This window comes from Ixodes scapularis, unplaced genomic scaffold (assembly GCF_016920785.2).
Source record: "Ixodes scapularis isolate PalLabHiFi unplaced genomic scaffold, ASM1692078v2 PGA_scaffold0__279_contigs__length_252992795, whole genome shotgun sequence".
Classification (NCBI taxonomy): domain Eukaryota; kingdom Metazoa; phylum Arthropoda; class Arachnida; order Ixodida; family Ixodidae; genus Ixodes; species Ixodes scapularis.
In genome coordinates this window covers 252,202,021-252,228,982 of record NW_024609835.1, presented here as the reverse complement: position 1 = coordinate 252,228,982, position 26,962 = coordinate 252,202,021, and the positions used below count along the sequence as shown (strand labels likewise).

The 26,962-nt window shown below is 42.1% G+C and overlaps 1 protein-coding gene across 1 annotated transcript in view; it reads left to right on the top strand.

Annotated features, from left to right (window-relative positions):
* Positions 1-16,011: 16,011 nt before the first annotated feature.
* The window catches only part of LOC120844255 (glutamate-gated chloride channel), a gene marked incomplete at its 5' end in the record, with an annotated part of 134,397 nt that continues 123,446 nt past the window's right edge, over positions 16,012-26,962 (top strand). The window contains 3 exons of the mRNA XM_042291251.1: positions 16,012-16,057; positions 18,469-18,508; positions 24,175-24,254. Coding sequence (XP_042147185.1) covers positions 16,012-16,057; positions 18,469-18,508; positions 24,175-24,254 — 166 coding nt within the window. The remainder of the gene's footprint in view (positions 16,058-18,468; positions 18,509-24,174; positions 24,255-26,962) is intronic.

Here is a 26,962-nt window from a genome sequence, read left to right as displayed (position 1 = left end):
TTTTAACACAATCATTCATGATGACCTTTCATTCCCTTGGTATGCATTATGCAGGGGTAATCAGGGGTGCATGACCTATTTTTAAAAACAGCGGGAAACATTTGATAAAGTCAAGTGGCTACAGAGGAGTTAATCTTAGGAATGAAGCCAAATTCAGAATTCCCTTTTCTGAATTTGGCGCCGCTTGCACTGGATTGTTGCACCCAAGGGGGTTGAATGTACTAGAAGAGAGCATGACATCATCCTCGTAGCTTCCGCTAGCAATCCTCTCATAGAGGAGCGTCCTCTCCTTAATGAAAGAACATTGAGTGTGCAAGCGAGCTGGTGATAATTGGTCATAATGTGGCACCTGAGATTGGGGTGCAAAAAAATTAAGGAACTCCCAAGTCAAAGGAAAAGACATAAGATAATGCATCAAAACATTCCAATGTTCTCCTCGGTTGTTTGTTTGTTCTACTTGAAAGTTAAATTTTTCCGCACCGCAGTCTCAGGTGCTACATTATGATTAATTATGCTGTCATTATATTTTAAACCACCTTATTTGCGCTGTCCGAGAAGTAGCGAGAGCTCGAAAAGGTACGGGAGAGTCGCCCTCAAAACAAATGGAGCGATGCGTCGTCTGCTCATGTTTCTGGTGAGAGTAGAATATCTCGGTGAGAAAGAATATCCCTTCTTTGGAGTTAACAAAAAAAAAAGTCATATCGTGATAAAAAAATTAACGAAATCAAATTTGGGCAATGTACTTTGAAGTCAGGAATTATACTTTCCTCGGAAAATACAAAAAAAAAATACTTTACGTAAAGTACAAGTACATATACTCAGAAAATATACTTCAAGTAAAGTACAAGTTATCTAATTCTACTTGAAGTAGTACTTTAAGTACTTCCCAACACTAACTGATTATAACAGAAAGATGGCATGGTCTCCAACCGGAAAAATTTATGTTTGATTATCCACCAACACCGTGTTTTGAAAGAAGCCCACGGCGCCCACACTAGGACTGCGTTTGTGCAGAGACTTGTGAGGAGCGTCTGCGCTTGCGCAGTTGCGTGAATTTAGTTAATCGAATTCGTCTGTTGGTGGGGAGACATGGATGTCTATACAAACTCATTCCTGCGGAATGACGAGAGACACTGGGACAAAGCACAACAAATAGCGGAAACAATTATGTTCATGTAGTTAACGTGGTAAGTGGCGGCTGAAATGAATAATGAAAAAAATAACATAATTATTAGAGCGGCGCAATATTTTGCGAGCCTTGAAATGTATCGGTTTCGGGAATATTTTGCAGGCACATTTCTTTCATTGGCAGTGGTATGCATTCTAATAGCTATATGTAATCTTGTAATCGAGTGTTTGTGTTTATAATTGAAACGCCTGAATAGGGAAGAAGGCCATTTTTCCAATTCCGCCGAGCAACATTGTTCGTCGCCATTTCTTGGGCACGAACCGTGTTATTGGATCTGAGTTCTAGCCGATAGCTCTCGTTCTCGACGCGAGCTGAGCCACGCCGAACACTGACGCACCCCCTCGTGCCCATTACGTGCTCAGAGCACGTGCCCAAGCAATGTTTGACTCGGAGAACCGGAGCAGGACCGACTAGTTGGGGCTCGCTTTTTAGCAATGGTCTCTCGGAAGAGTTAATCAATGATCGATATGTCATTGGTCAAGACCACCACGCGTGAATTAGGGTGTCGGTAATACTTCATCGCACGAAATCACTATAAAAGATGCGTAAAAAGTTATTTTTTATTAAAACTGCGAGTTGGGCTAGTTGGTAATTATGCATGGTGGTAAATACGCCTAAAAACACGTCCGTGTTTTTTAGGCGTATTTACCACCATGATATATTTAATTAATAAGAGTGATTTACAAAAAAAAAAAAAACTACTGAAGTGCTGTTCCGCTTTTTAAAGGTTCGAGCTGTGTTATCGTTCGAAAAACTTTAATGCATACTGAAACAAAACGCCTCTTGAATGTATTGCCCACAATACTATGGTAAAAGGCGTCTGCATCATTATATATATATATATATATATATATATATATATATATATATATATATATAATAAGTCACAGATCCGTACTTGCGGAGTTGCTATGCTAGGAGTTTATTGCACGTACTTCGACAGTTTCGCCGAGGGGCTCGGCTTCGTCAGGAGATGGCATACATGCCATCTCCTGACGTATGCCATCTCCTGACGAAGCCGAGCCTCTCGGCGAAACTGTCGAAATACATGCAATAAACTCCTAGCATAGCAACTCCGCAAGTACGGATCTCTGACTTATTACATTTTCCCGGTCCATTGTTCTCAAGCTACTCTGCCTCACCTATATATATATATATATATATATATATATATATATAGGGTGTTTCAGAAACAAAGGCCAAATTGCTCCTGCGAAAACTAAGCATCGCAAAGAAAAAAGGTTGATGCCGTGTTAATGTGTGCCCAAGGGCCCATTTAGAAAAAATAATGTTTAGAAAAAACTGTGTAATAATTTTTTTTTAAATATAACTTTTATTCGTTCATATTAAGACCCTAGTTTCAATTAGAAACTTACTGGGCATCATCAATTACCCCTATATCAACCCTCTTTAGACAAGTATAAAGCATGCCGTGCATTTTACCATGTCTTGAAAACCCTTAAAGTCTGACGCGTACTCTGGTTTCGGAATCTTACCCTCGCCATGTTTGTTAGTCACATGAACCAAGAGGAAATAAGCCACTTTTTCAGTGTAATACCCGTGCCACACGGGCAACTCGAGTGCCATTTACAACGAATGACATTTGTGTGATCGGCGAATCAGCTCGCAATCTGTCACGCGTGGAATGCGCTGCGCCCGGCGTGTCGCGCGCTGATTGGCCGTTTGCTCAAATGTCATTCGTTGTAAATGGCACTCGAGTTGCCCGTGTGGCACGGGTATTACTCGGCTCATTCCAAGTTGTTAAAAGGAGCATAGTAAACCTACTATGCTCTTATATTAATAACTCTATTAACAAGTCCCGTCCGCATTCAGCCCAAGTAAGCTCTGAGAAACATATATTTAGGCTACAGCAAGCGGGATACCCATCAAACCTATTAACCTATGTAGCTGAAAACCTCCATAAAAAAGTCAGGAATGATGATGGTACAGCACGAAAGTCAAGAGACAGGACGAAAAGGTGTGCAGTTGTATATTACGTTCATAACATCTAACACAATCCCAAGAAGATTGGAAACCATGTAAATGCAGATGTAGTCTTTAAGCCCCCAATGAACTCTTAGGATTATGTAAAAGAGTCAACTCTACCGAAAATCACAGCACAGGCTGCACAAACAAGCCTCTAACCCTTTGCATGCCGTGCGCTGGAGGACTGGTGTATGCTATTTCCCTCTCAGGTGGCAAACATATTAGAATTAACATGAAGATGTGTAAATGGCCGCTTAAGAGAGCACACCCACAACATACAAAAGCACGTTCTGGACATCTATGCATAAATTGGCGGGATCGCGGATGCTCAGCAGACTTAGTAAGAACTGCACTGTTCTCAGCAAGAACTGTCAACGATTCGCGCGATAAATTATTGAGGCTGAGAACAATGCGAATCTGAAAGAAAAATTAGTTAGTAACCCCTCCTTAACGTTAACCTAGAAATTATTATTTTACCTTGGAACAAAAATAAAATAACAAAGCGTGGTTGATGTGCTGAGGTGTTAAAAAAGACGAAATACGACTCAGTCTATAGCGCTGAGCAGACATGTACACGTTAGCAAAAAAAAGTAACTAAATCCGGTACTCGTTACCGATTCTCAAAAGGAACGCGTGGGTTACCTCAATAGTAGCCAGTTACTTTTCACGTTCGTTTGACGACCGAATACACAACTGTTTTTGTTTCATGCTTTATTGTTTTATTTTAATAGTCGTTGCACTTAAGCATCTGCCTCTCGAATTTTTCGTCAGTTACGTTTCCTCGCTTCCTTGGGAATACATCTTCAGCGACGCTGAAGAGTCGTTCTACTGACGCGCTCGAAGGAACGGCAATGTTGTGCTTCAGGAAGACCTTGTGAATCTTCGGGAACTGCGCCTTTATTGAGGACAGCGGGTAATGGGTTCTGTGCCTTCCTGTATTCGCAACCTCTGGGTTTACACTCGGTCCGTACCCGGTTCTAGAATTAGAAGGTCCAACCAACAAACCTGATTGTGTTCGCAGGGTGAAGGGCATGACCAGCTGTAGAGTTCAGTACAGCAACGTTTATCGCTGGACACGTCAGTCGAACTGTTCGACTGACGTGTTAAGCAATATACGTTGCTGTACTGCCATACAGTTTAGTTGCTTTTCGGGTTGCCCACGTACCGTTCTCGCAATCAACGCATACTCAGGTTACAATAAAAACGAGGCCGTTTAAGCGGTGTTGTACACGTTACTCCTCAAAAGTAACGAGACACCGTTACTCGTTAGTTGGCATTAAAAGTAGCTAAATACGTTACTCCCGTTCCTTTTCTACAAAACTAATTAAATACGTTACTCGTTCCTTTTCTACAAAAGTAACTAAATACGTTACTCTTTACCGAAAATAGTAACTAGGTAGAACTAACTCGTTACTCGTAACGCGTTACGTACATGTGTGGCGCTGAGTAAGTTATTAATTTTTACTGGTGAGCGTGTTTGAGTGTCAATGGTTCTTGCGCGCTGTTTTTCACAAGTATTGTGACAACGGCCAAGTGTTCTCGTCTTTGGCGTCCCAATGTTCAAGCGCACAGACATGAAAAAAAGTGGAAAGTAGAAGTCAAAATCGTGAAAATGTCGGGCAGCATCCAGCTTGACCGAATGAAGGATTGAAGACACTTCATTCTGCGTTCGTTTATTCCGGGTACTTTAGACATTCTGGGCAAATATCGAGGTATGGTGGTACCAAATGTACCTTGGATAGAACGTCTGGTGATCAAATATTTTGAAGCACAATTTATTTAAAATTATGTACCCAGGATCAACTGGTTTGGGTTGAGCTGTGGTAGAACACAGAGCGGGGAATCGTTCGTCGTGACGTCGGTCACGTGACCTATGAAAGGGCATAGTGTTTAAGATTTTTCTAGATGGAGTTGCGGATACAACTTGGAGTGAGAGAGGGGCTCTCTCGAGGGTTAATCAGGATCGCCCTTTCTGTAACAGCAAGGAGTTTTATTCGATAGTTCCGATACCTCGGATAGCGATACACTATAACGATACAACGCATGCGCAAAGGCGTCAAAGGAATATCAGGTATCGTTATCGTAGTTTTCACCACGATCTTCCTAAACTCTCTTGCACTGCATTTGTGCAAATCCAGTCACGATTTCAGCATTTACTCTTCTCCGCTTGAGCTGTTCCTTTGAAAGTTACGTCAGAGAAACGCTGGTTAAGTTGGCATCAGGATAGCGCCCGAATAAATTAAGGTACGTTTCGAAAGTTTTTTATAAATTTGGTGATCCCAGCACCTCTGCGTCTTTGTCTTGTCTCTACAAAGGGCTGTGCCGTGGAAATCACAGGCGTACCGTCTGTACAACACGGGCAACATATGATACAAAACATCGCATTTCCCTTTTCAAATTGGTAAGTGACTGTACAACCGCAAAAACCTTTGCAGCAAATTTAATGTTTTTTTTTTTTTATGACGGCACGCTTGATTTTGAGTTTTTATCTGAAATGCAGTGTGGCCGGAACGCTTATCAAATAATTGGTTCTAAATAAAAGCGTAATATTTTCACGCCCGTGAAGAACACCCTGACCATTTTGCCATTTCAGCACAGTTCCTAGACGCTGCAAGTTCGTAGCCACACTCTCGAGATAAATGCAGACGTATGACATCCTCCATATGGCAACTGGAAAAAAAAATTGACTGATAGGGCTAGTTGGCTATACATTGTTACATATTGAAAGCGCAAACACCGAAGATTCAACACAAGGAAATACCAACGAGGTGTTTAATGTATATAACAACTCGTTGAATGCGTAATGCATTAAACACCCAGTTGGTGTAAGCGTTCTGTCCTTATCCCTCTTCTTCTCCTTGGTGCTTGCGCTTTTGATTTTAAAAAATGGCAACAGATCAGAGCTGCCCAACCTAGCAAACCTTGTATATGGCGGCTTTGAATCGCTGCCCGTTGATTTGTTGCCTGAAGGAATTAGAGAAACGCCTTTGTAAGCGGCAGTGGGCACCTTTCAGATGGAGCGAATTTTGTTCAATTTTTTTTCGACGACTGTGGAAGAAGTGTGAAACAACTCGCATTGAATTGTCATCCCGTCGAAACATTGGATCTCTCCGATTATAAAAAAAGAAGCCTGAGATGGGCAAATATGTTGAGAAAAGTAACTTCATTTCCGTTTTCTAGCCTCCAGTGATTTTCATCATGCGTTTGATGCTTGCTATGAACAGAACCATTATATATATCTTCTTTTTCAAATTCGCCATCTGTCTATGTCCGAGGCAGGGACCTCTCAAGCTACGCAATGAAGCTTTTTCCCCTCTCTTCTTCTCCAAACTGGAGTCGATCAAGATGAATTGAATTGAACTGAATAGTAGATTGCAGCACTCGAGGAATGTTGCTTCGGTGGTTAACACTGTGGGCGCTGTTTTAATAGCATGCAACATTTCCTTAGTCGACCTTGATTGTAAGACTATTGCTGCAAAGGCACGCAGAGTCGACGGTGGAAAGTTAGTGTTGCAACGAACAAATCAGCAAAAACTACAAAAATATAAGTATAAAGTCAGGTGAGCCGCTGAATGTTATTTGTTGCGAAGGTCCAAGGTTGGGGAACAAAGACATAAGACATATTGTTCGCGACACTTCATATATTTTTATTGTAATGCTGGCACCCAGAGGTTGACTTGTCTTTCGAAACACTTTTCATTCGATGGTTCGAAACAGCCTCTGTGTAAGAGACCCCCTGACAAATCTAGCCCTGGAGCGGAGTGGCACGTGAAGTGCTGCTCATGAGCTATTACCTTAAAGAGCGAAGATTTAAGAGAGGGACCAAGTGAAACTCAGGAAAGCGTTTGAAATTTAATGGTGACCACCTTCTGCGCAGATTGGTCGCATGTGCACAGGCGTTTCGTTGTCTTTTGACGAGGAGGAAAGCGGCGGAGGAGTGGAAGCGCCTGCCGATGATCAACGTCTTTGTCAGCTCCCGCAGCTCATATTGCAAATGCGAGCCTTAAACAACTTGACACCAATCGAAAAGTTGGAAATTCTTTCTGATATAGGCACGCGCCAGCACTCGTGCGTTTATTCCGCCTATTGCCGCTTCCTCCTAAATCATCCCGCTTAAATTCACGCGTCTAGACTTTCTCCAACTTTTGATACGGGCAATATTTCAAAACAAGGAGGATGGAGGGTGTGCTCGGGCATATGCAAAGTCTTTATCTAAAAAGGATTATATTTTTACCTAATCTTTTTTTTTTATTTACGCATTGAATAAATAAAGACTACAGAGATGTCTTCAACCCTCATAACGAGCATTCTTATTTAAACGGCGTCTTGTAAGCTTCGACAATGCACACGCAGCCAAAGCACGACGGAAGGCCACACGCGCGTGCTGGATGCTTGACATCCAAAAGAGGCTGATAGCGGTTCATGCAATAAAGATTCTGGCATGTGCCATCTTAAGAGTTTGTACGTGCGTTGTTAGATTTTGGAAGCCACGAACACGCTGAATGCTGGGATACACACAAAGGACAGCACTAGGACGGCACTGAAGATGTGCTGTCCGTGTTCTGTCCTTTATGTGTAATTATATTGTAAGTAAATTGCAGCCAGTACCACCGCGTTCCCTAAAACAATAGCATGCTGGGCACCATTTTTAAACCATAGAAGTGTATATTCGCCAAGCAAGTCGTTATAAAACTATCTCTTTGCGCACAAAGGGGGGGGGGGGGGGGGGGGGTCCTAATCTAGAAGGGAAGGTAATGATCCGAGAGCAATGGAAATGGTCTTGTGTGCGACGAAGCTACACGCCGAAGCTGTTTGGTAACAGAACAGGAGTAGACGGCGAAGGAGAAACCCACGGCTTCTCGGTCATGGGTTCCTCGTTCGTTATAACGCACTTGGAAGCTGTCAGTCAACAAAAAAAGCAAGGTACTTTCTTAGGTCTTTGCACTAATTTTCTTGAAGTCTAAGTTCCTGTTCGTAAAGAACCTATGGAGTACTCAACGCCTAGAAAATATAAGAAAGTCATTTCTGGGACTAGCAGACAACGCCAGCATTCGAACGTCAGACGCTTACGCCATTACTCTTTTGCGCGCGAGGAGTAGAGGACGGTTCTGCTCGCTTTGATTGGAGAGGGAGAAGGGAATACACACTGATGCAGCTAACTTAGGCTCTGCAAACTATCCATCCAATCAGAGCTCGGCGCTCTAACCATCTGCGCCAGAAGCAGACGAACTTGTGGACCGCATATCCAGCTTCCTTACAACTCACTTGTTCCTAACACTTTTTCTTGAAGAAAATACAAAAGCGACACATAATCATCTTTAATAAATAGCGCAGCAACAACTCACAGATCGGACTACTACCTCAATACAGCCTAGCTCTTTCATGTGCTCTGCAGTATTTTTTAGCGTCTTACAAGCCGACACCAGTTAAAGAGGCCATGCAGCGATTTCAGAAAGTGTTTTCCACTTTACGCAAAGTTATTAGCACGAATGAATTCCAAGCATTGTCGTACGCAAAGCCACTAACCAATAAGCTTCTTCGTCGCTACGTAATTTTCAGGATGAAAATTTTTTTTTTCAATCTCTCCTTCGCAAAACTTGATGACAAAGCTGCGGAGATTGCATCGCTGGTGTTGTCAACAACGCGATGCGTAGAATTTCGTATTCAATCACGGAGATTTTCGCGGAGACGATATTAAAGGTGGCTCATGCGGCTCACGGGCACTGCGTGAAAATTCGAAGCAGACACGTGACAATCAATGTCTTGACATGCATTGGGGTAACGGCTCGCACTATAGACACTAAAAAATCTACACTTAGAGTATCGGCGCTCCGTTCCCCGATTAGCTAGTAGGCACCGCCATCTTCGTGCGTAGTGTAGATTAGACGCAACTGGCGATCGTCACAATTCAAAGATGCGACTTCCTCAGCTTTAGAAACGATGTTAGGAAGCTCGGGTGATATTCTTTTGCTTTGTTTCTGGAGGAAGGAAAATCAATTCCAGCGATTTCAGATAAATCGTTAGATAACTGGCAATCAATTTTAAGTACTAGGATGGCTGAAGTGTCAGTACTCTGAAGCGTAGCCCATTTAGTGGCTCTAGCTCGTACCCATTCGCGACGCCAGCAAAACAGGACGGCACGTAGCTGGAAAACGTTGAACTGGCCGGTACAGGTCCTTTCGCGATTCCTGCTTGTCTCTTGTGGCCTCCGTCGTTACATTTTGTCGGTGGTTTGCGCGATAGAACAGTTGTCTCCCTGGCTCTGACGCTACTGGCGTATCAAAGTGTTGCACAGGTCGCTCTGAACGCAACCTACGCGATGGCGTGAACCAGACATTCCGCGTTTATCAACGCTCACCAGCACCGTAGAACGACAGTAGGCAGTCCTTTCATCGCTTCATCAAAGAAAATCAAGCCTTCGAAAACTCGCTTCCGCCAACACATTGCCACAGGTTCGAAACGTGGAGGATAAAAAGTGGGGGCAAACCATTTTGAACCCAATGCTTGCTTGCTGATGCCCCAGCGTCGTGCGTTGTGGGTTGTACCCGCTAAGCTTAGCAGGAAATTTCACGTCTTGTGACCTAAACACAAATCCAGCTCCCCCCGCTAAATTTAGAGGGCAAATTGGCGTCACGTGACCTATACACCAATTTTGTTTCCCGGCTAAAAATAGCGGAAAAATTTACCTTATGTTATCTAAGCATTAATCCAGTTCCCCGCTATATTTAGTGGAGGAAACCGACGTAACGTGGCCTGATGCCAGGTGACCTATACAACAATTTTGTATCTCCGCTAATTTTAGCGGGAAATGTACGTCACCTGACACACACATTTTCTCTTCTCATCCTTCTACTCCGTCCGCCTCTTTTTCTTTCCCCATCCTTCATTTCACCTCTCTCTCCTTCCTTTACATTCTCTCTAAACCTACCTCAACTTTTATACTTCTCCCTCCCTTTCCCTCCCCATCTGACCCCATTATTCTACGCGGCTCTCCCGGCTCTTCCCTTCAAATCCCCTCCCTCCTTCTTCCTTGGTCATGTGACACACCAATTCTGTTTCTCCATTCATTCCTCCTTCTTCCAGCCCTTTCTTTCACCATCCTACGGGGACCTCTCCCCCTCCCCATTTTCCTCCCTTCCAGCTGCTTTCTGGTCACTTAACACACCAATTCAGCTTCCCCGAAATCGATACGAGTACAGGGACTCTACTTCAATTGTTTGCTAGACTAACGCCTACCAAACAATTGAAACAATCGCTCCTATATACTGCATTTTATGCATTACGGAACTCCGAAGTTAAAGGTCGCTGCCAACGTTTATGGGCTTTTCTCAGGATTTCTGATTGACTGACTAAGGTGTAGCAAAAAAGAAGAAGGGGGGGGGGGGGGGGCGCTGTGACTTATTCTCATTTTTCTGCAGAGAGCAAGTCTTGCGCAGGAGTTGCGCTGACGTCAGAACAAAGCCGAGCTCTGAGAAGCTTTGTTTGAGAGGCTAGTGGGTAGACCGCAATGCTCGATGCCTTGGGGTATACTCAATATTTTCTTCAGTCACCTAATAAGAGCGAGGCGTTCAGACAACATCGCGAGCCATATGCAAAAAGAAGACTAAGTTGCCGTCTCTATAAGAGACTATATGATGCTCATCGTACTCACTCTAAGAAAAAAAGGGTGTAGTCGGGTGCATCGGGCGTTACCCAGCCAGTGTACTTGTACACCGACAATGACCATCCTCCTCTCCCTTAAAACCGCTAGGTGTATCAGTGCACCATTACTCTAGCCACGCGCGCCGATCAGCTTGTGGTTGGATTCCCTCTTGGGCTGACTTTTTGGGTTGGGCAGTTTCTTCGGAAGTATGGAGCTATCCTGTACACTCGGTATTGACAGTAGGGTGGACGCTATGCTTGTTTTAGGCCAATCGGGTCTCCGGGTAGGATCACGTGACTAGTCTCCAAGCTAGAGATAAGGAAGAGCACGGCATCTACCTGAAAGCCAAGGCCACGGATAGCATCCACTGCACTATTAACTTTGAGTCGAACTTTCAAGAGGATATAAGTGACAAATCCTCTCGTTGTGTTCTCTGTTGGGTTGCCCCTGAACATAAGCCTTTGCGAGGGCGCCCCCCTTTTGGCCTTGAAGGAGCTGCTATTTTCTTTTCTTTCTCTCCCTAAGCTGAAAGCATTAAAGAAGGTGCGCAGTTGCCGGACCAATGAACCGGAGGCTTTTTCATCCCTCGACTCCGCTGTCTGGGCGCGGGTGACGGCAGGAGCGTGATCATGTGGTAAAGGTTTCACGGATGACGTAAAAGCTTTTCCCAACCTCGGAATGTCTGCTTCTCGGCCTAGTTTCTTGTGTGCTGTACTGCGACCAGCGGGGCTGCCCTAGATTTCGTCCGCGACAACGTATTCGAGTGTACCAAGATTTCCAGTGTGTGAAAAGTCCTACGGGTATATCGGCAACAAGCGATTTCTTCAAAAAAGTCCAGGAATTCATGTGATGTGTTTAGTGCTCGGTTTGGCAAATTACTGCTTCTGCCACATCGTGTTGAATCTTCACGGACCCCTTTCCTTTCGTTTTTGTGTTTGTGTTGTGCTGCAGTGCCCGTGTCGACGTATATTTTGGATTGCATATTTCGAGTCCGGCATTTTCATCGTAAGCGCTCTGCAATGCAATTGACCGTTCCGTTCCGGATTGCTTCTAGAATTAGGCAGTGTCTATTTTCAAGAAGCCGGGAGAATAATTTCCTCGAAATTATATCCGCAGTCACCTGCTATTAGCTGACTAGAACTATGTGACAACTGCAGGTAGAATACTGACATTCTTATTCTAGTGGCGTTCTGTGAAAACACGTTTTCGTTGATACACGTTCTGTAGACAGGTTTCATCGACACCAACGTTTCATCGTCACTCGTTATGCAAAATGCACGCTGTAGGGACATTTTGTCGCGCGTGTATCTCTGACGCGCGTGCTCACCGACTCAGCCCACCCGTTCACGCCGCTTCGTTGCAACAGTCTGCGGCGGCTCATTACGAGAATGTTAACCAACCTGTCCCCTCCCCCCCCGTACACGTCACTTCGCGGGTACAGCTGTCGATGAAACGTTGTTCGATGAATGAATGGCGACTGCCGGTGGAATTTCGTGAAAATAATTCTGCCGGCTGCTTGGAGAATAGGCACCACCTAAGACTCACTTCTGTTTCTTCTTTGCTTAGTAATCTTCTCAGCTGTGTAACAGCTTCTTCGTACCCCTTCACGTATCATGGATTGCTTGTAAGTTTGTACTTGTTTACGGAATACGGTGTTTACGGTGTTTAAACGGGGCGGCGGAGAAAAGCTCACCGGAGAAAAGCTCACCGGAGAAAAGCTCACCGGAGATAAGCTCACCGGAGAAAAGCTCACCGCAAAACCGGCAAATGCGGAGAAAAGCTCACCGATTTTTTTTTTAACTTAGCGGATTCTGCGTCAAGAGGCAATTTAACACAATTCGCATTCGCGACTTCATTTAAAAAAAAATGTCCTCTTTCTTGTAATATTCTTGAAGGTCATTGGGCATATTTACTAATTCCTCAGAGATTAGTAATCACCCATTCTGTATAATATTGAAGCCGCAAAAATGTTATCAAAACATCGTACACCGGTAAAAAAGACAGCAATTTGTTGACAACTCAGGGTGCGCCGTCGGTAGCTCTGTTAAATAAAGAGGTTTGTTCTTTGTGAGCTAATATTAATAGCGGTGTGTGAACCGTTTCAGCTCCAAATATTCTGTAGTGCCTAATAGTTAAGTAGGTGTTTGTTGATGCAATCAGTGTCGGCTACGCTGTTTTCTTTCTGTTAATTTCACTAAGAAAACTTCAGTTTCAAGAACAGCTTCGTCCTGTCGTGTTTGTTGTCTTCACTCCGTCGTCGTCGTTTGAGCGGTTTTCATCATGTATAACGTTTACGAACTCGCCCTATTCGCTACCTTACAGAAGACTATTTCTTATATAGGTCACGACTAACAACGGTGCCAGTGTGTAGCTCTGAAAGTCATGAGTGGCTCACCTTAGAAGGGCACTAGCACACAAAGGCAACGTGCGGAAACACCAACACGAACGGCTTGAAAACGTCCATGTCCGGGGAAGAAAGAAGCCTCAATATCCTGCTGACTGTTTTATCCTGTTTTCAAAGGTTAATAAAAGCTTCTAAGAAAATTTCAGGCACCGCGTTGTTGTGCATGCACTTTCGGATTTTGGTGTTTACAGTTTTCATTTTTAGGTTTTAGGGAGACATAAGTTTTCGAACTTTTTTTATGGTATTCAAGTTCATAAAATTTTCATTTAGGCTTTAGTTGCTTAGAGAGTAAGCCGCAGGAAAAACTATCCCGCCATTATTAATTTGGGAGCACTATACTTAAGAAGCTTGGCAAATAATACAAAAAAGACATTTTCTTTTTGACACAGCTGACGAACTTTAATGATAATAAATTGATATACGTTACGCATGATCCAACAGTCTCTATATAACAAGAAGAAAAAAATCGGTAAGCTTTTCTCCGCATCTGCAGGTTTCGCGGTGAGCTTTTCTCCGGTGAGCTTATCTCCGGTGAGCTTTTCTCCGGTGAGCTTTTCTCCGGGATTCGTTTAAACGATCGTTTAACAGAACACAAAAGGAATGTTAAAAATAATGCAGCAAATTCGGAGTTGGCTAAGCATCTGGAGGAGTGTAGAAACTGCACAACGGATTGGTCTGGAACGGATGTAGTTGTTAAGGAAAGGAACGATGTTAAAAGGGTGGTAAGAGAAACAATTAGGATTAGATCGTTGGGAAATTGCATTAGTCAACCTTCTATGCAAATAGGGAACCGCTGCAAGCAATTTTTACAATTTTAAGTGCTTTTTTTTTTTTTTTTTTAGTTAGTCATTCTGAAAGGCTTCTTTGGTGTGTATTTTCTGTGGTGTGTACCGGTGTGTATTGTCTGTTTTCTACAATTTTGGAGGTGACCAGTTTTGAGTGGGATGTTGTTGTGGGATGTTGTTGTGGGCTGTTGTCCTGTTTATTGTGAGGACACAAAAAAGAGTTGCTTGGGGCTTTGTGAGGCATATCTTCTGCTAGAACCTTTTCACTTGGAAACGTTGGGAGTGTCCGCTTCTTTTGTGATATAGTGGAACCTGTAAAGTCACGGTGCAAAGGACAAGTCGTATGTGATTGGTTGTTGACGACGAAAACGAACTATATAAAAGGAAGTTGTTGAAATAAACGTGTAGCTGAGTTTGAGACCTGTCTGTTTTTTCTGTTTCTTCTGCTCTTCAACAAAACCCCCCAGTCTCAGGGTAAACGACGAAATGGTTGACTTCCACCAGCTAGCCTGTACTTTGACTCTTTTCTCGTTACGGAATAAGGTGTCGAATAAACTTCTATGAGATTTGAAAACAATACCGTGTGTCCGTTTACCTGCCTTTTTCCAATCACCGGGGCGCATACATTTTTAAAGGTTTCCTTGATGTCTTATATAGGTTTATGAAGTTAGTTATGAAGCGGGTGCATAAAGTGGTGTGACCATGCACCTTTGAATCGGGTGCATCTGTGTTCTCTTCGAGTCCAGTAGGTATCGAAAGAAATCTAACAGTACACTATTCAACTGGGTTCTCCCGTGTTCTCTATGAGAGCAGTAGGTGTAGAAAGGGGAGTAATTGTACACTATTGAGCGGGATGCAGCTGTGTTCCCTTTGTGTGAGGCGGGTTTATGAAGCGGTGCAATGGTACGCCTTCGAACGGAGTGCATCTGTGTTCCCTTTCCTTTCATTGGGTGTAGAAAGAGGTGTAGCCGTACACCATTGAATGGGGTGCACCTGTGTTCCCTTCGTGTGAGATTTCTGTAGAAAAAGGTGCACATGTGCACCACACCAACGGGTGTACACGTACTCCCATATTTGGAGTGTGCAATTATTCCCCCAAAGGGTGTAGTATATATGACAAGCATTTACACCCCCCATGCGTGTATCCCGTGACACCCTTTTTTTTAGAGTGCGGAGGAGGTCTTGCTAGCAATATGTAGGTTCGGAAATCCATTATTGTAATGAAGGGTAGGGTTTCAGGGCGCCAGATTTCTAGATTAGACGATCTAAATATAAAGAAAGCTTGTTGAACGAAGTATACTTTGAACGCCACTATGGTAAGCCTGTCACTGAGGAAGAACAGTGTCAAAACAGTAAGTGGGCAGAGGGAAAGAGAAAAGACAGCGTCTCCTTCCAGACGATTTCTCTCTCCCTTCTTATTCTTTGCCCTTTACTGCTTTGGCTCTGTTGTTCCCCAGTTCTAGAATTATTATCGTGTTCAATATGCATTAGCTCTCCTGCGCTATACGCATTTTTTCTTTCATTATTCCGAATCAAAAGCAAACGAGTCTAATTGTGCATTGCTGTGGCAGTGATGCCTGCAAAGTTATTTTTCAAATGACTGGTTAAGAGTATATAGAGACAGTGGGACCGCTGCGTTCCTTGAGGCATTAATGTCAGAAGAAACACAGTGGCATTAACGCCACTACGTTCCTTGTGAACATACCGGATGGAAAACCAGCACATATAATCGGCATCTTTACGCAGATTGGTCAAATTTTCAATGAAATATAAGTTACTGATGATGTTTGCGTTACAATATCTCGAGGCTTAATTGAGTTTTCTTCTCAATTACCATGGCATCCTTGAAAGTTTCAACAGGGGACCTCGAGGAATACCACGGAGTCGCTCGATAGTTGTGCTTATATGACACCACCTTCTGATAGAAACAGCAAGCATTCGGTTTAAAGGAGACGACATACTACTACTACTACTACTACTACGGCTACTGCTGCTACTACTACTACTACTACTACTACTACTACTACCACTACTACTACTACTACTACTACTACTACTAACACTAATAATAATAATACTCCTACAAATTCTACTGTAACTACTACTTCTACTACCACTAATACTACTAGTACTACTACGACTACTACTGCTGCTAATAATGACATTATTTACACGCGTAAAGAGTCGAGAAAGGTTTTTCGAGCCTGTCAAAGCCTCTAATGGCTTGTGGGACTTGGACCCGCAATTGCGTTTAGTGAGCACAATGTGATGACAGAAAACCTACCGAGAAAAAAATCAAAACAGTATAACTTTTTGCTAACCTGATTATGTAACAGGAAATCTAGCTGGATTTATCGCTGGAAACTTCAAATTCCATTTGCAGACAATTGTCTGCAAATTAAATTTCAAGTTTCCAGCAAGATACATAGTTAGATTTCTTGTCCCGTAATCTAGTTAGCGAAAAGTTATACTGGCTTTTTCGGAAGGGTAGTGATGCCATTTTCAATGAAGAGTGAGCTTGAAAAAAGGAGAACCCGCAAAAACTACCTAAACTTTGGAAGAGAAACATGCGAACCGCAGACAACACGCAGAGGTTAAAAAAAAACACAATACAAGAACACACAAAAATAATACTTCCACCAAAACGAAAAACGTAAAAAGAAGACTACAAAGTTACAAACACAGCAGAATAGTGGAATTGATATAATAATAATAGTAATAATAATAATAATAATTAATAATAATAATAATTATTATAATAAGAATTATAATAATAATATTAATAATAATAATCACTATCATTATCATCATCATTATGATTATGCGTTATTTCTCATATGCACAAGAAAGACCAGCCGGTCTTGGTGTGGTAGTACCTAAATCATAAACCAAGTCACAGTCCAGATTAGTAGTCTCATTCGTGGGAAAATGTCATGCATATTGCCGCGCGCCAAGTAGGCACCGCGGCCGTAGCACAACGGTTATCGCGCTTACCTCCCACGCGAAGGGCCAGGGTTCGATTCCTGGCCGCGGCTACGCATTTTTGTTTACACTGTAATGTGATGTTCTAGTGAATTCGAGAACCGTCTAGCTGATTCGAGGTTAGAATGTTCTCCGCGTCGAACCTTCTACATCGAACGCTCCAGAAGCCAACGCGTGTACAAAGGCGGCTCCGCCTGGCAAGCAGGATTCAGTCTCGCCCCAGCGTTCGACTCTGCTGCCACGCCGACTTCGACGCCCGCGACGCTCTATTATTATCTTTTGTACTCTTTTATTTTTGGCACAAGTTCGCCACATTAAACGTTTATTTCTTCCTGTTTATTTGTTATTTTTGGTCACTACCCGTGACAATATTAAGAGTGAACAAAAATGCAAATCAAGCTCCCTTTTAACCACAACCAAATCTGAAAGTGCTCCCAGCGTAGATTGCGGTAGAAGCCCGACTATCGAGACTCTCGGGCGGCTCAGTTATCTGGTTCCGAGCCTGTGATTCGAAATGTTAAGCATGTTAATATTTTTCGCAGGAATTGCGCTATGCCGTGAAATGTAAAATTAAACTCTAAAATACAAACTTGCTAAAAAATCGAACTTTAACCAGTAGGTGCGTATTGTTTCAGCTCGTTTTACAGCCATTAACCCTATTAATGCCAGCTTATATAAGGAGCCGATACCGTTCACGGAAGCGAGCTCTTGGCATATGTAACGCTCCCCCTATTTCAGTACCTCAGCACCATTCAACCTCCACCTAAAGAACTAATATGAGTTCATAGTAGGAACTATTGGACCTTTGCCTTCTGTTATAATAGATTGTTGACCAAGCTCTGAAAATGTTGTGCAACCGAATTATCGCCCTTTTGTTACTTAACTCACAACTGCAAGCGGAACTCTGTTCCCTTATTTGCACCTGATAGAACAGCCATCTTGAACGAAATTCACTCACCGAAACTTCTTGAAACTCTTAGGTATCAGCCTAAATGCATTATGTAAAGAGATCGTGTTAAGGTTCGGAGGACGTGACACAAGAGGATATGTGCGATGCAAATTTATAATACGTCATTACTGCTGCTTTGCACTTGCCGCATAAACTCATTGCGCACTTGTCGATACCATAGAGCAAATAAGATAAGGAGCGCAACCGAGGAATCGAGAGCAATTGTTTGCCACGTCTCCCGCGCGTGGACGAGAACCAGATCTGGCCCTAACGAGCAGTCTCTTGTCAGTGTCATTGGCAACGAGCTGTGGCAGCCTGTTTTCGGCTGTATCGTCAGCTCCGTGTAATGTGCCTCGCCTCACGTTGTTTGTTTGATCGGTGCCATCGTTGCTTCTGCTGTGCATCCGGGCTGATGATTTGGTATCGGTCTTCGCGCGTGCGCAGGTGCTGGAAAGATGTGGTGCTGGGCGCTGGCGCTGGCTGTCTGCATGGCGCTCGTCAGGCAGCTGCCGGCCCAGGCGCCCTCCTCCTCGCCCACCTCCTCCTCTTTGCACCAGGCGCACCTCATCAGGTCAGTGTCTGTGGCCAAGTGAACGAAAGCGCCTTGGCAGCAGAGAATTCTTGCAGGGAGTGTTCGTCCATGAAGGGTGTGGACAAGAGCAGCCCAACTTCGAGTAATATTCGATATAAACTTTGAATGCCTAGAATTTTCAAATGGCGAAAACAATGCAATGCCATGAGCGTCCAGTTTCGCCTAGTGAGGGTCACCGCCGTTCGGTTAATTTCGGTGAGAATATTCGTCCTTGCAAAGGTTGCTTAACAAAAATTCACCTCTCTCAGATTTTCGATAATATCTCGACTAAATGAGAGAACAATGTTTTTAACCTCATTCTAATTACAACATTGCTTGCGATTTGATAATGAGTCGTTAATAAGAAACAATAACGATGTCCGAGTTCCAGTTTCTATGATCCTACCGTGGAAGAAGTTGTAGCGAAAAAGGTGTGGTTCACTTTTGATTGTTTTATTTCATAATTCCCCACTCCATCGCTTAAATCAGCCGAGGGCTTTAGATCAGAAAAAAAATGAACAAACCCCATTAATATTTCAATGGCATCAAATCTCACTAAGAATAAAACTCTGTGGTATGACTTGGCATAAATCAGTGGTAAAGAACGCCATAGGTTATAACCGTATACTTTTCTTATGGTAACAAGGTAAGCATTTATGATTATTGTGTGAACAAAAATAAACAGAAATGTGTAGACTCCGATCTTTTTTTTTTTTTTTTTGATTGAACTTTAGCTGTGTTTGCGACACGATAGAAAAACACCGGGTGAGATAGGTGGTGAAAGCCAATGGTATCATTAATGGAGTCTTTATGTTCGCTTAGTTTCCAAAAGGAAAGATATATGAGCGTGCCAGTCACCAGACTCTAAGAAAAAAAGATAGTCTGAGAGGACTAACGGCCGCATTTGGTCTTCTGGACTCCCATTTGCTCCCCGAAGAGACAATCTGGTTCGAGCTAGGTACCGTGCGCAAATGTCGAGGACTAACTGCACTCGACCGAGACTAACCGAGGGGCGCGCGGGAGCAAAAGCAGCCATTATTCCTCCTAAGACAGGGTGCACCTTTCCAAACGCGCGGACAAGATGGCGGCGTCTGCTGCATCGCCGATGGCCAGCGTTAGCGACGCACTTGATGTCTCAGAACGCAGGGGGAGGTATCCGCAGACAATCGTAGCATCAAGAATTGAAGGAGGGGGCATGTTTAAGGGTTGGAGCTGACTTTATAACGATCGCAGCCTCTGTTCCAGCACGTCGTGGAAGCCAACGTTGACTCCAGCGCCGCCATTGTTGTTGCACTGGCCATACGGATTTTGACCACTGTCCTGGCGTCCTTCCTCTTTTCATTCTTTGGAACCTGCTTTGAAAGCGTTCATACTTTTTTTTTTGTTTAACTGACATGAAAATAACCACGTAGCACGTGGTAAAAACGTTTCCAAAGACAAAGAAAGTTCATTCTGTTTTTTGTTTGTAATCTTAAAATGTGTCCTTTTTTTTTTGCAAGAGACGATGTGGTTGCCACGGAGACGCTCATGCGACAAGTAGGGCAGTCTATGCGGGGAAGCGAGAACATGGCTGCTGGGAGCCTATATGAGGACGCTGTTTTATAGACTGTCACAAATAATTACTGTGTCTACCGCTACTTCTTAGTAAGAGATACACTCATTGGAAAGTTTAGCAACAATTTTGGAGAAGCATATTGAAGAATAATATTGGTGCGAAAGCAACACCACATTTGTAACATCGCTCACGGTTTAGATGGACACTGACGAAATGACTCGTTTCGTGTGATCAGTATAAAAGGCGCATGGGTATCCTAGAGGGGTGGCGATTGAATTAGCGTGTCTGCGGGTTTGTGTTGCGCGTGTGTCATCTGTGCTCTAATTCCTTGTCTATGTTAAATTGCATAATAGGTGTGAAAAAGGGAAATGAGCGTTTTTCATAGGTGAACGTAATGAGTGTGGAAAAGATCTACCACAGTGACAGCGTATCTTTACCAGTTTTGAATCTGACGTTGACTAGCGCCACCTGGGTGTGTGAGGGCGCAGTTTAGTAATTAAATAGATGAGGGCGCAGCATTTAGTGCCGGTGGTCTTTAAGCAAGAGTGCAAAAGTTAGCCCTGGCGGTTCAGCTTTGAGGGACTAAAGGTAGGGGAGCAAAGGTTGCTCTCATTACCGTTGCTGCCCTAGAAAACTAATGGTTGTGGCAGCGTATTTGCTCCCTTGGGCTAGTAATTCAAGCCCATTTTTTTTCTTAGAGTGCATATTGCAAATTGGTAAAAATTGGTAAGTTGTTAAGTAAATTGGTAAAAAAGGTTTAAAGCTAGTGACTTAACACAACACTTTTAATGTAATTTATTTATCTATTCATACTGTTGGCCTGCAGGCCGTTACAGGAGTGGAATGTTGGCAAAACTACCAATTTTAACGCACTATCCCACGAACAATACATTTTATGATTGTTTCATGACACGGATGCATTCAACATATAGGCACACAACAAAAAAATGCACACAAAAAAGAAAACTGTTATATGCTGTCTCTCTGAATGTCTCTCTCTGCATGTAGCCTTCATACTGCAAGCCAGAAATTTCCCAAGCATTGCACCTTCTATAAGCAATGAACCAACTAGCTCAGCTCCAAGCCGTCAGACGTTTCCTTATACTGGGTTTCGGGCAATACACTCCAGTGAAACGTATCATCTCTAACAATAATAATCACTAAAGAAGGGGAACGAAGAGGACAAAGGACAAACACAAAACTAAAAAAAATTGTAGGTGACTCTACTGAAAAAATCAGGCTGGTCCTGGTATCCAACCAGGGATTAGGGATCATGGAGTGGTCCCTGGTTTGATATCAGGATGCGATGGAGTTTTTCAGTCGCAAACCAGTCACTTAGTGAGTTTGGAGATTTGTGTGTGTCCTTTCCCTTAGCGAAAACTAAGACGTTTGAAATATACCACGTTCTAATTTGACTGTGTTTCAAGTGCAGTTAACAATTGTAAGTGCACAAAATATACCGAAAATATACACTTCTTTTTTTCTACTTGGTACTAAAATATATTTCTGATAATCTTTTTAAAATACCTTTATTGAAACTACATTTGAAGTACTCTTAATACGTTCTGAAATAGTTAAATACTAAATTAGTAGGCACAAAATACCTTTCACACAGATTTCTTAAAATATGTATTTATTTCATGCAAAATATTCTCCAACCCTAATAAAAATGCAGCGATCAAAATTACTTGCAGAATGCTCTTAAAATACCTGAAAATCGTAAATACTGCTGTGGTATACTCTAGGTATCCCTTGTTTGCAATACTTTGGTAGTTTGACCTAAACTACCGAAGTATTGAAAAGCTCACCTATCAGAAGTTCGTTTAAGCAGATGTGGAGTACACTAAAGTGCGAAAATACAGGACTTGAGTAGTTTGCCAATTGAGTTGTGCAGCATCGCACTGATAAATGAGTCCAGTTTATGTTATTGTTTTTTTTCTATCAAGAACACAACTGATGAGTTTCTGCGCACCAATCACAAACGGAGTTCGGGAACTACAACCACATCACCGCTTGTGCCCCTTCTCCAGAGATTATTATCGTTATGCTTGTCCAGCTCGCAGGCACATTTGCATGAATTGCACGTATCATATCTATACGTTTTGTATTAAAACGCATAACGAGTATGCATGTGCTTGTGTGTTTTATGAGATCTCCGCTGAAATCAATATTAAATGAAGATAGACATGAAGAAGCGGGCAGCGTTTTGTAAATTTGTCTACATCACGCTGACGACAGTAACAAAATGCATAACTTTTCGGAGATAAGTGTCGGTGTCGTCAGTGTAGGCCAGGAAGAGCTAGATAATCTATATTACAGAGAGTTTCGTACTGATCCATGGGGGTCACGTGGTTTATGGGTCGCGTTCGCAATTCGAGCTGCGAGAAGGTGACATAAGCGTCGATCATCCTGAAGGATCTCCGCCTTTCCGCCTGTTTTTCTCCTCCCCGCGCAAAAACGCAGTGAAGGCGCACTGGCGACCAATTTCTGCAGGAGGCGTCCGATAATAAATAAGAAACAATTCGCATGGTTTGAGATAGACCCTCTCTTCTATGTAGATTCTATAGAAAAAAGCCATCGAAATCAAGTAAATAATATAAAGCCGTAAACGGGTTAACGGTATACTTGTCATGTTGAATGGCCAATTTGAGATGCTATTAAATAAATCTGAGGGAGCAAATAAGCTGGTAAAAAATAAGGCTGACAAAAAGCCCCGAAACACCGGTTAAAACGACACATCCCCTAAAAGGTCCAATACATATACACTACAAGGTTATCTGCTTCACCATGTTGTGCCTTTGTTATTGCTACATCCATCTTTAAAATGTCGTTAAAAATCAATAAAGTACCTTTAATCTCCTTGTACAAAAATAAGCCGTACGAAATCACCGCTAAAAGAAAGAAATGTGACAATAGCGGCCATTGGTGGTGGGCGTGTCTCTTCAGAATGCGAACGATTTCCTCATATATTATAAAACAATTTTGTTTTTCTGAAAAAAAGGATGTGTTTCTTTTACTAGACACAAGATTTCTCATTTTAGCTAATTTCCTTTCTGGGCGACTCTTCTTCACACCGAAGGTACTCAGTAGTGTCCACTCACGCCATCGTTACAACTTAAAGTGACCCTAAACTGTCAAAAACATTTGAGTGCATCTCTAGACAACGCACTTTACAAAAGTGATTTTTCGAACAAGAATAGCAATTACGAAGCCATATTGACGTCGCAATTCATATTTGAGTGATACCGAAATATGCATCTATGATTGTAATACAATTAAATACAAAGGTGCAAGCGAGCTGGACAAGAATCACGAAAATAATCCCTGGAGGAGGGAAAAAAATGGACAAAGAACAAACCCAAATCTCCAAACAGAGCTATGGGACTGGTGCGCTACTTGACCAGCTCGCTTGCACCTTTTGCATTTAATTGCATTGTAATGGATAACTCTAAATTTCAAGCTTTCACCTTTGTTGCTCATATACAGGTGGCAGCTGATAGAACTTGTTTGCTCTACTGACGACTACCCCTGGTTAGCTCAGATTGTAGAGCGCTCCACGGGAAATTGTGAGGTCCCGGGTTCGGTACCCGAACCAGGCGGATTTTTTTGGTTGCGCACCGGTCACCTAGCTGTGTTTTGGAGATTTGTCTTGGTCTTTGTCCCTCCTGTTCCCCTTCTCCAGGGACTATTTTCGACGTGCATCTACTTGGGAATCGACGTCCTTAAAGAGACGCATGTTTCGAAATTTCTCTCGGATCAAAACGAGTTTGGTTACTTCAATATTGAACTGAACGTTTTGGAGGCAAATTTCATTTTGGTAGTGCACATGATTTCTACTAGCAATTAAATACATTTTGATTCTGAGTATTTTTTTAACAAGCTGAGAAATGGTTTCTTATGATTGCCGGTAAAAAATCGTTTTGGCAAGGATTCTTAGAAAGTGTTGCCCTTTCTGGTTAGAAGACTTTCGCAAGAAATGAGCACCGAGGGCCACTTAATTTGATGCATATCAACGCACTACGCAGCTTTCTTTCTAATGTGCGACGAACTGTTATCACAACCGATTTGGTTGTAGTTTAATTAATATTGTGTTGAAACTCGGTCTGCGCAGATTCCACAATTATACGGACAAGCAAATTCTGGACTATCTATTGGATCCCGTTCGGTATGACCACAGAATAAGACCCGAAGGTAAGTCTGCCTTGTCGTTGCTTTTAGCGCGGTTCTGTTCTCGTGCAGTTGCGTTCCGTTTGTTTGAATATCAAGTCGCTCTCAAGTAAAAAAATCTTATGTGTATAAACAATTTCTATGTCCAATGGGCGCATATAACCAAATAGCATTATATAAAAGCATACAAAAACGTTATAAGAACATAAAAGGACAATATGAGATTACGTAAGATGTTATAAAAACCTGATAAAATTTTTATTAAAACTTGCTATATAATATTATCTTCTTCTTGCATGGTCTTAGAAGGTTCTTGTATGCTCTTATATAATGTTATTTGATCATATTCGTTTACTGGGCAATGAAGTTTCTTATACGTAAGCGTTTTTACTATGGAGCTACGTCAGCCGTTCGAACAACAGAACATGTTGCGCTTTCCGAATGCGACTAACAAAAAGCTAATCAGCACCTAATTATGGCAGTTGCATAAAGCGATAATATTGTTTCCGGGACATACGTAAATAGGGTTTAAATTGTACTATCCACTTTTGTGCGGTTCTATTTATATCTTGGTATCGGCCTAAGTGAAGGATACTGCCGCCTAAGTTTCAGGACCACGCCTAAATGTAGAATTATTTACCGCATCATAAATAGAGCTATAACTCTGGTATCGTAAAGTAAGGCCGCGTATGTGGGGAGTTACTTTTTATTTGCTTCCGAATTGGCAGTCCTGGTCGACAAGCCTACGTGAAGAGCTTTTTATCTTTCATATGTGGTCAATTTACAACCGAATGCAACATTTGCAACCAACACATATAAAACGTACCATCTATAAGGTTTTACGAATCGACGCACTTGCCGTAAAATGAGTCATGAAAATAGGCATCGGCTTGCAACCAGTTCATAGTTCGCTCCAAGCTATATTTTATTGGGAGATTTTCCACGCACATGAAGACAGAACATGAACACGAAGAAAAAATAAGTTTAACATCCTCAAACATTTTTACGGCGGGGGCAGGTGTTTATCCAGCTGAGAATCGCGCCTGTTACGTGCAATCTCACGATAGACGCAGCAAGTACTTTACAACTGTTGTTTCTTTTGACCGAGTGTTCGCTACACCAAACGATTGAACGCTTTCTGCCGTCTTGTGCTAGTCTTTTTTTTAAAAGACGTTGATAGTGAGGGTCGCCATTTTTTTCTATAACCTTGAACGTTCAATATTTCACTGACAAGGACCAAAAAGTACTGCTACGTGTCCGCGAGCAGTATTCGGTAGTAGAAAAAACCGATGCAAAGAAAACAATGAACTTTCCAGAATGATAGATATGGGGAGAGTGCTCTCGACAATGCAGAAAGAAGGGAATAATAAATGCTGATGTATAGAAGTCAATGTCCTTGCTTTTGGAAAGTATAGTGCATGACTCCATTTATTTACTTATTTATCTTATTTAAAAAAATACTGCAATGATTTTTCACCATCCTAGAAGGAGAGGGTCACATCGCATTTCTAAAAAAAAAAACAAAAAAAGTCAACACAATCAATATTTGGAGCATCTACACAGTCAGATGGCAATGAATTCCACTCGTTGGCAGTTCGTACAAAATTAGTATATAAATGTGTTATTTTTAGGCACATATGATCTAACATCTTTTTAGTGATTTAACCTCTTGAGTACCGGAGAGGAGGAAAAATGTATGTCTTTGTTTAAACCACATTTATTATTGTAGATCTTATAAAAGATTCCGAATTTAGCAATGTTCCGTTTGGTCTTGAACGATTCCAGTCTACATTTTTGTAACATTAGAGACGCTAAAAAGAAGCGCCTAGAATCAGAAAAAATAAATCGCGCACTCAATCATTGGATTTTTCCCAGTTTTTCTATATCTTGTTTTTTGAGACATGAATCCCGGACAATTGACGCGTACTCGAGCATAGGACGATAGAGCGAATGAAAGTGAATAATTAAAATGTTAAAATTAGGAGAATTCTGATACTTTTTAGAAATGAACTATGGGTATAGCGTACTTGTAATATGTAGTCATTATATTTATTTCTATTATATTTCGTTTTCGAAAAATTTCTAAACATGCCTGCTTGAACGACAAGTGGCGCAATTTGGAGGTCTGTACTTAATTAAATAATTTAGTCATTATCGTATACTTTTCGGATAGTATTCCACTTAGACATGACTATTATTTAAAAATATGTAAGGTATCTGAGTGATGGAAAAGTTGGAATAAATTTAGGCAAAAATGGGGAAAAAATCAAACAACCAAACATTCCGATGCAAATAAAACAAAAACACCACCTTCTATTTTTTTTTGTTGAAAATTTGGGTACTCTGTCATACTCTGTTTTGGCATTCATTTCTGTTAAAACATATTGCATTATTTGTTTGAGAAAGACACAACTCCTCAAAATAGGGTCCTTTCAGTGCCCTATACGAGAAGTGACTCTGAGATCCAGTTTCATGAAACTAACAACATCTTTCATAAATTTTTATTCAGATATGAGGTTATTGATTACTATAGCAATCGTTCACACAGTAAAAGTGAGGAGAAACTACTGTGTACAAAGAGGTATCATATTACGGACTAGTGATTCGAGAAAAGATCCTGCAGCAATCGGCCACTGGGAACTTCGTTTACTTTATTTTCCTACGACACTACATGCTCCCTCTCTCTTTCCCTCTATCTCCATCTCTCTCTCTCACTTATATATATATATATA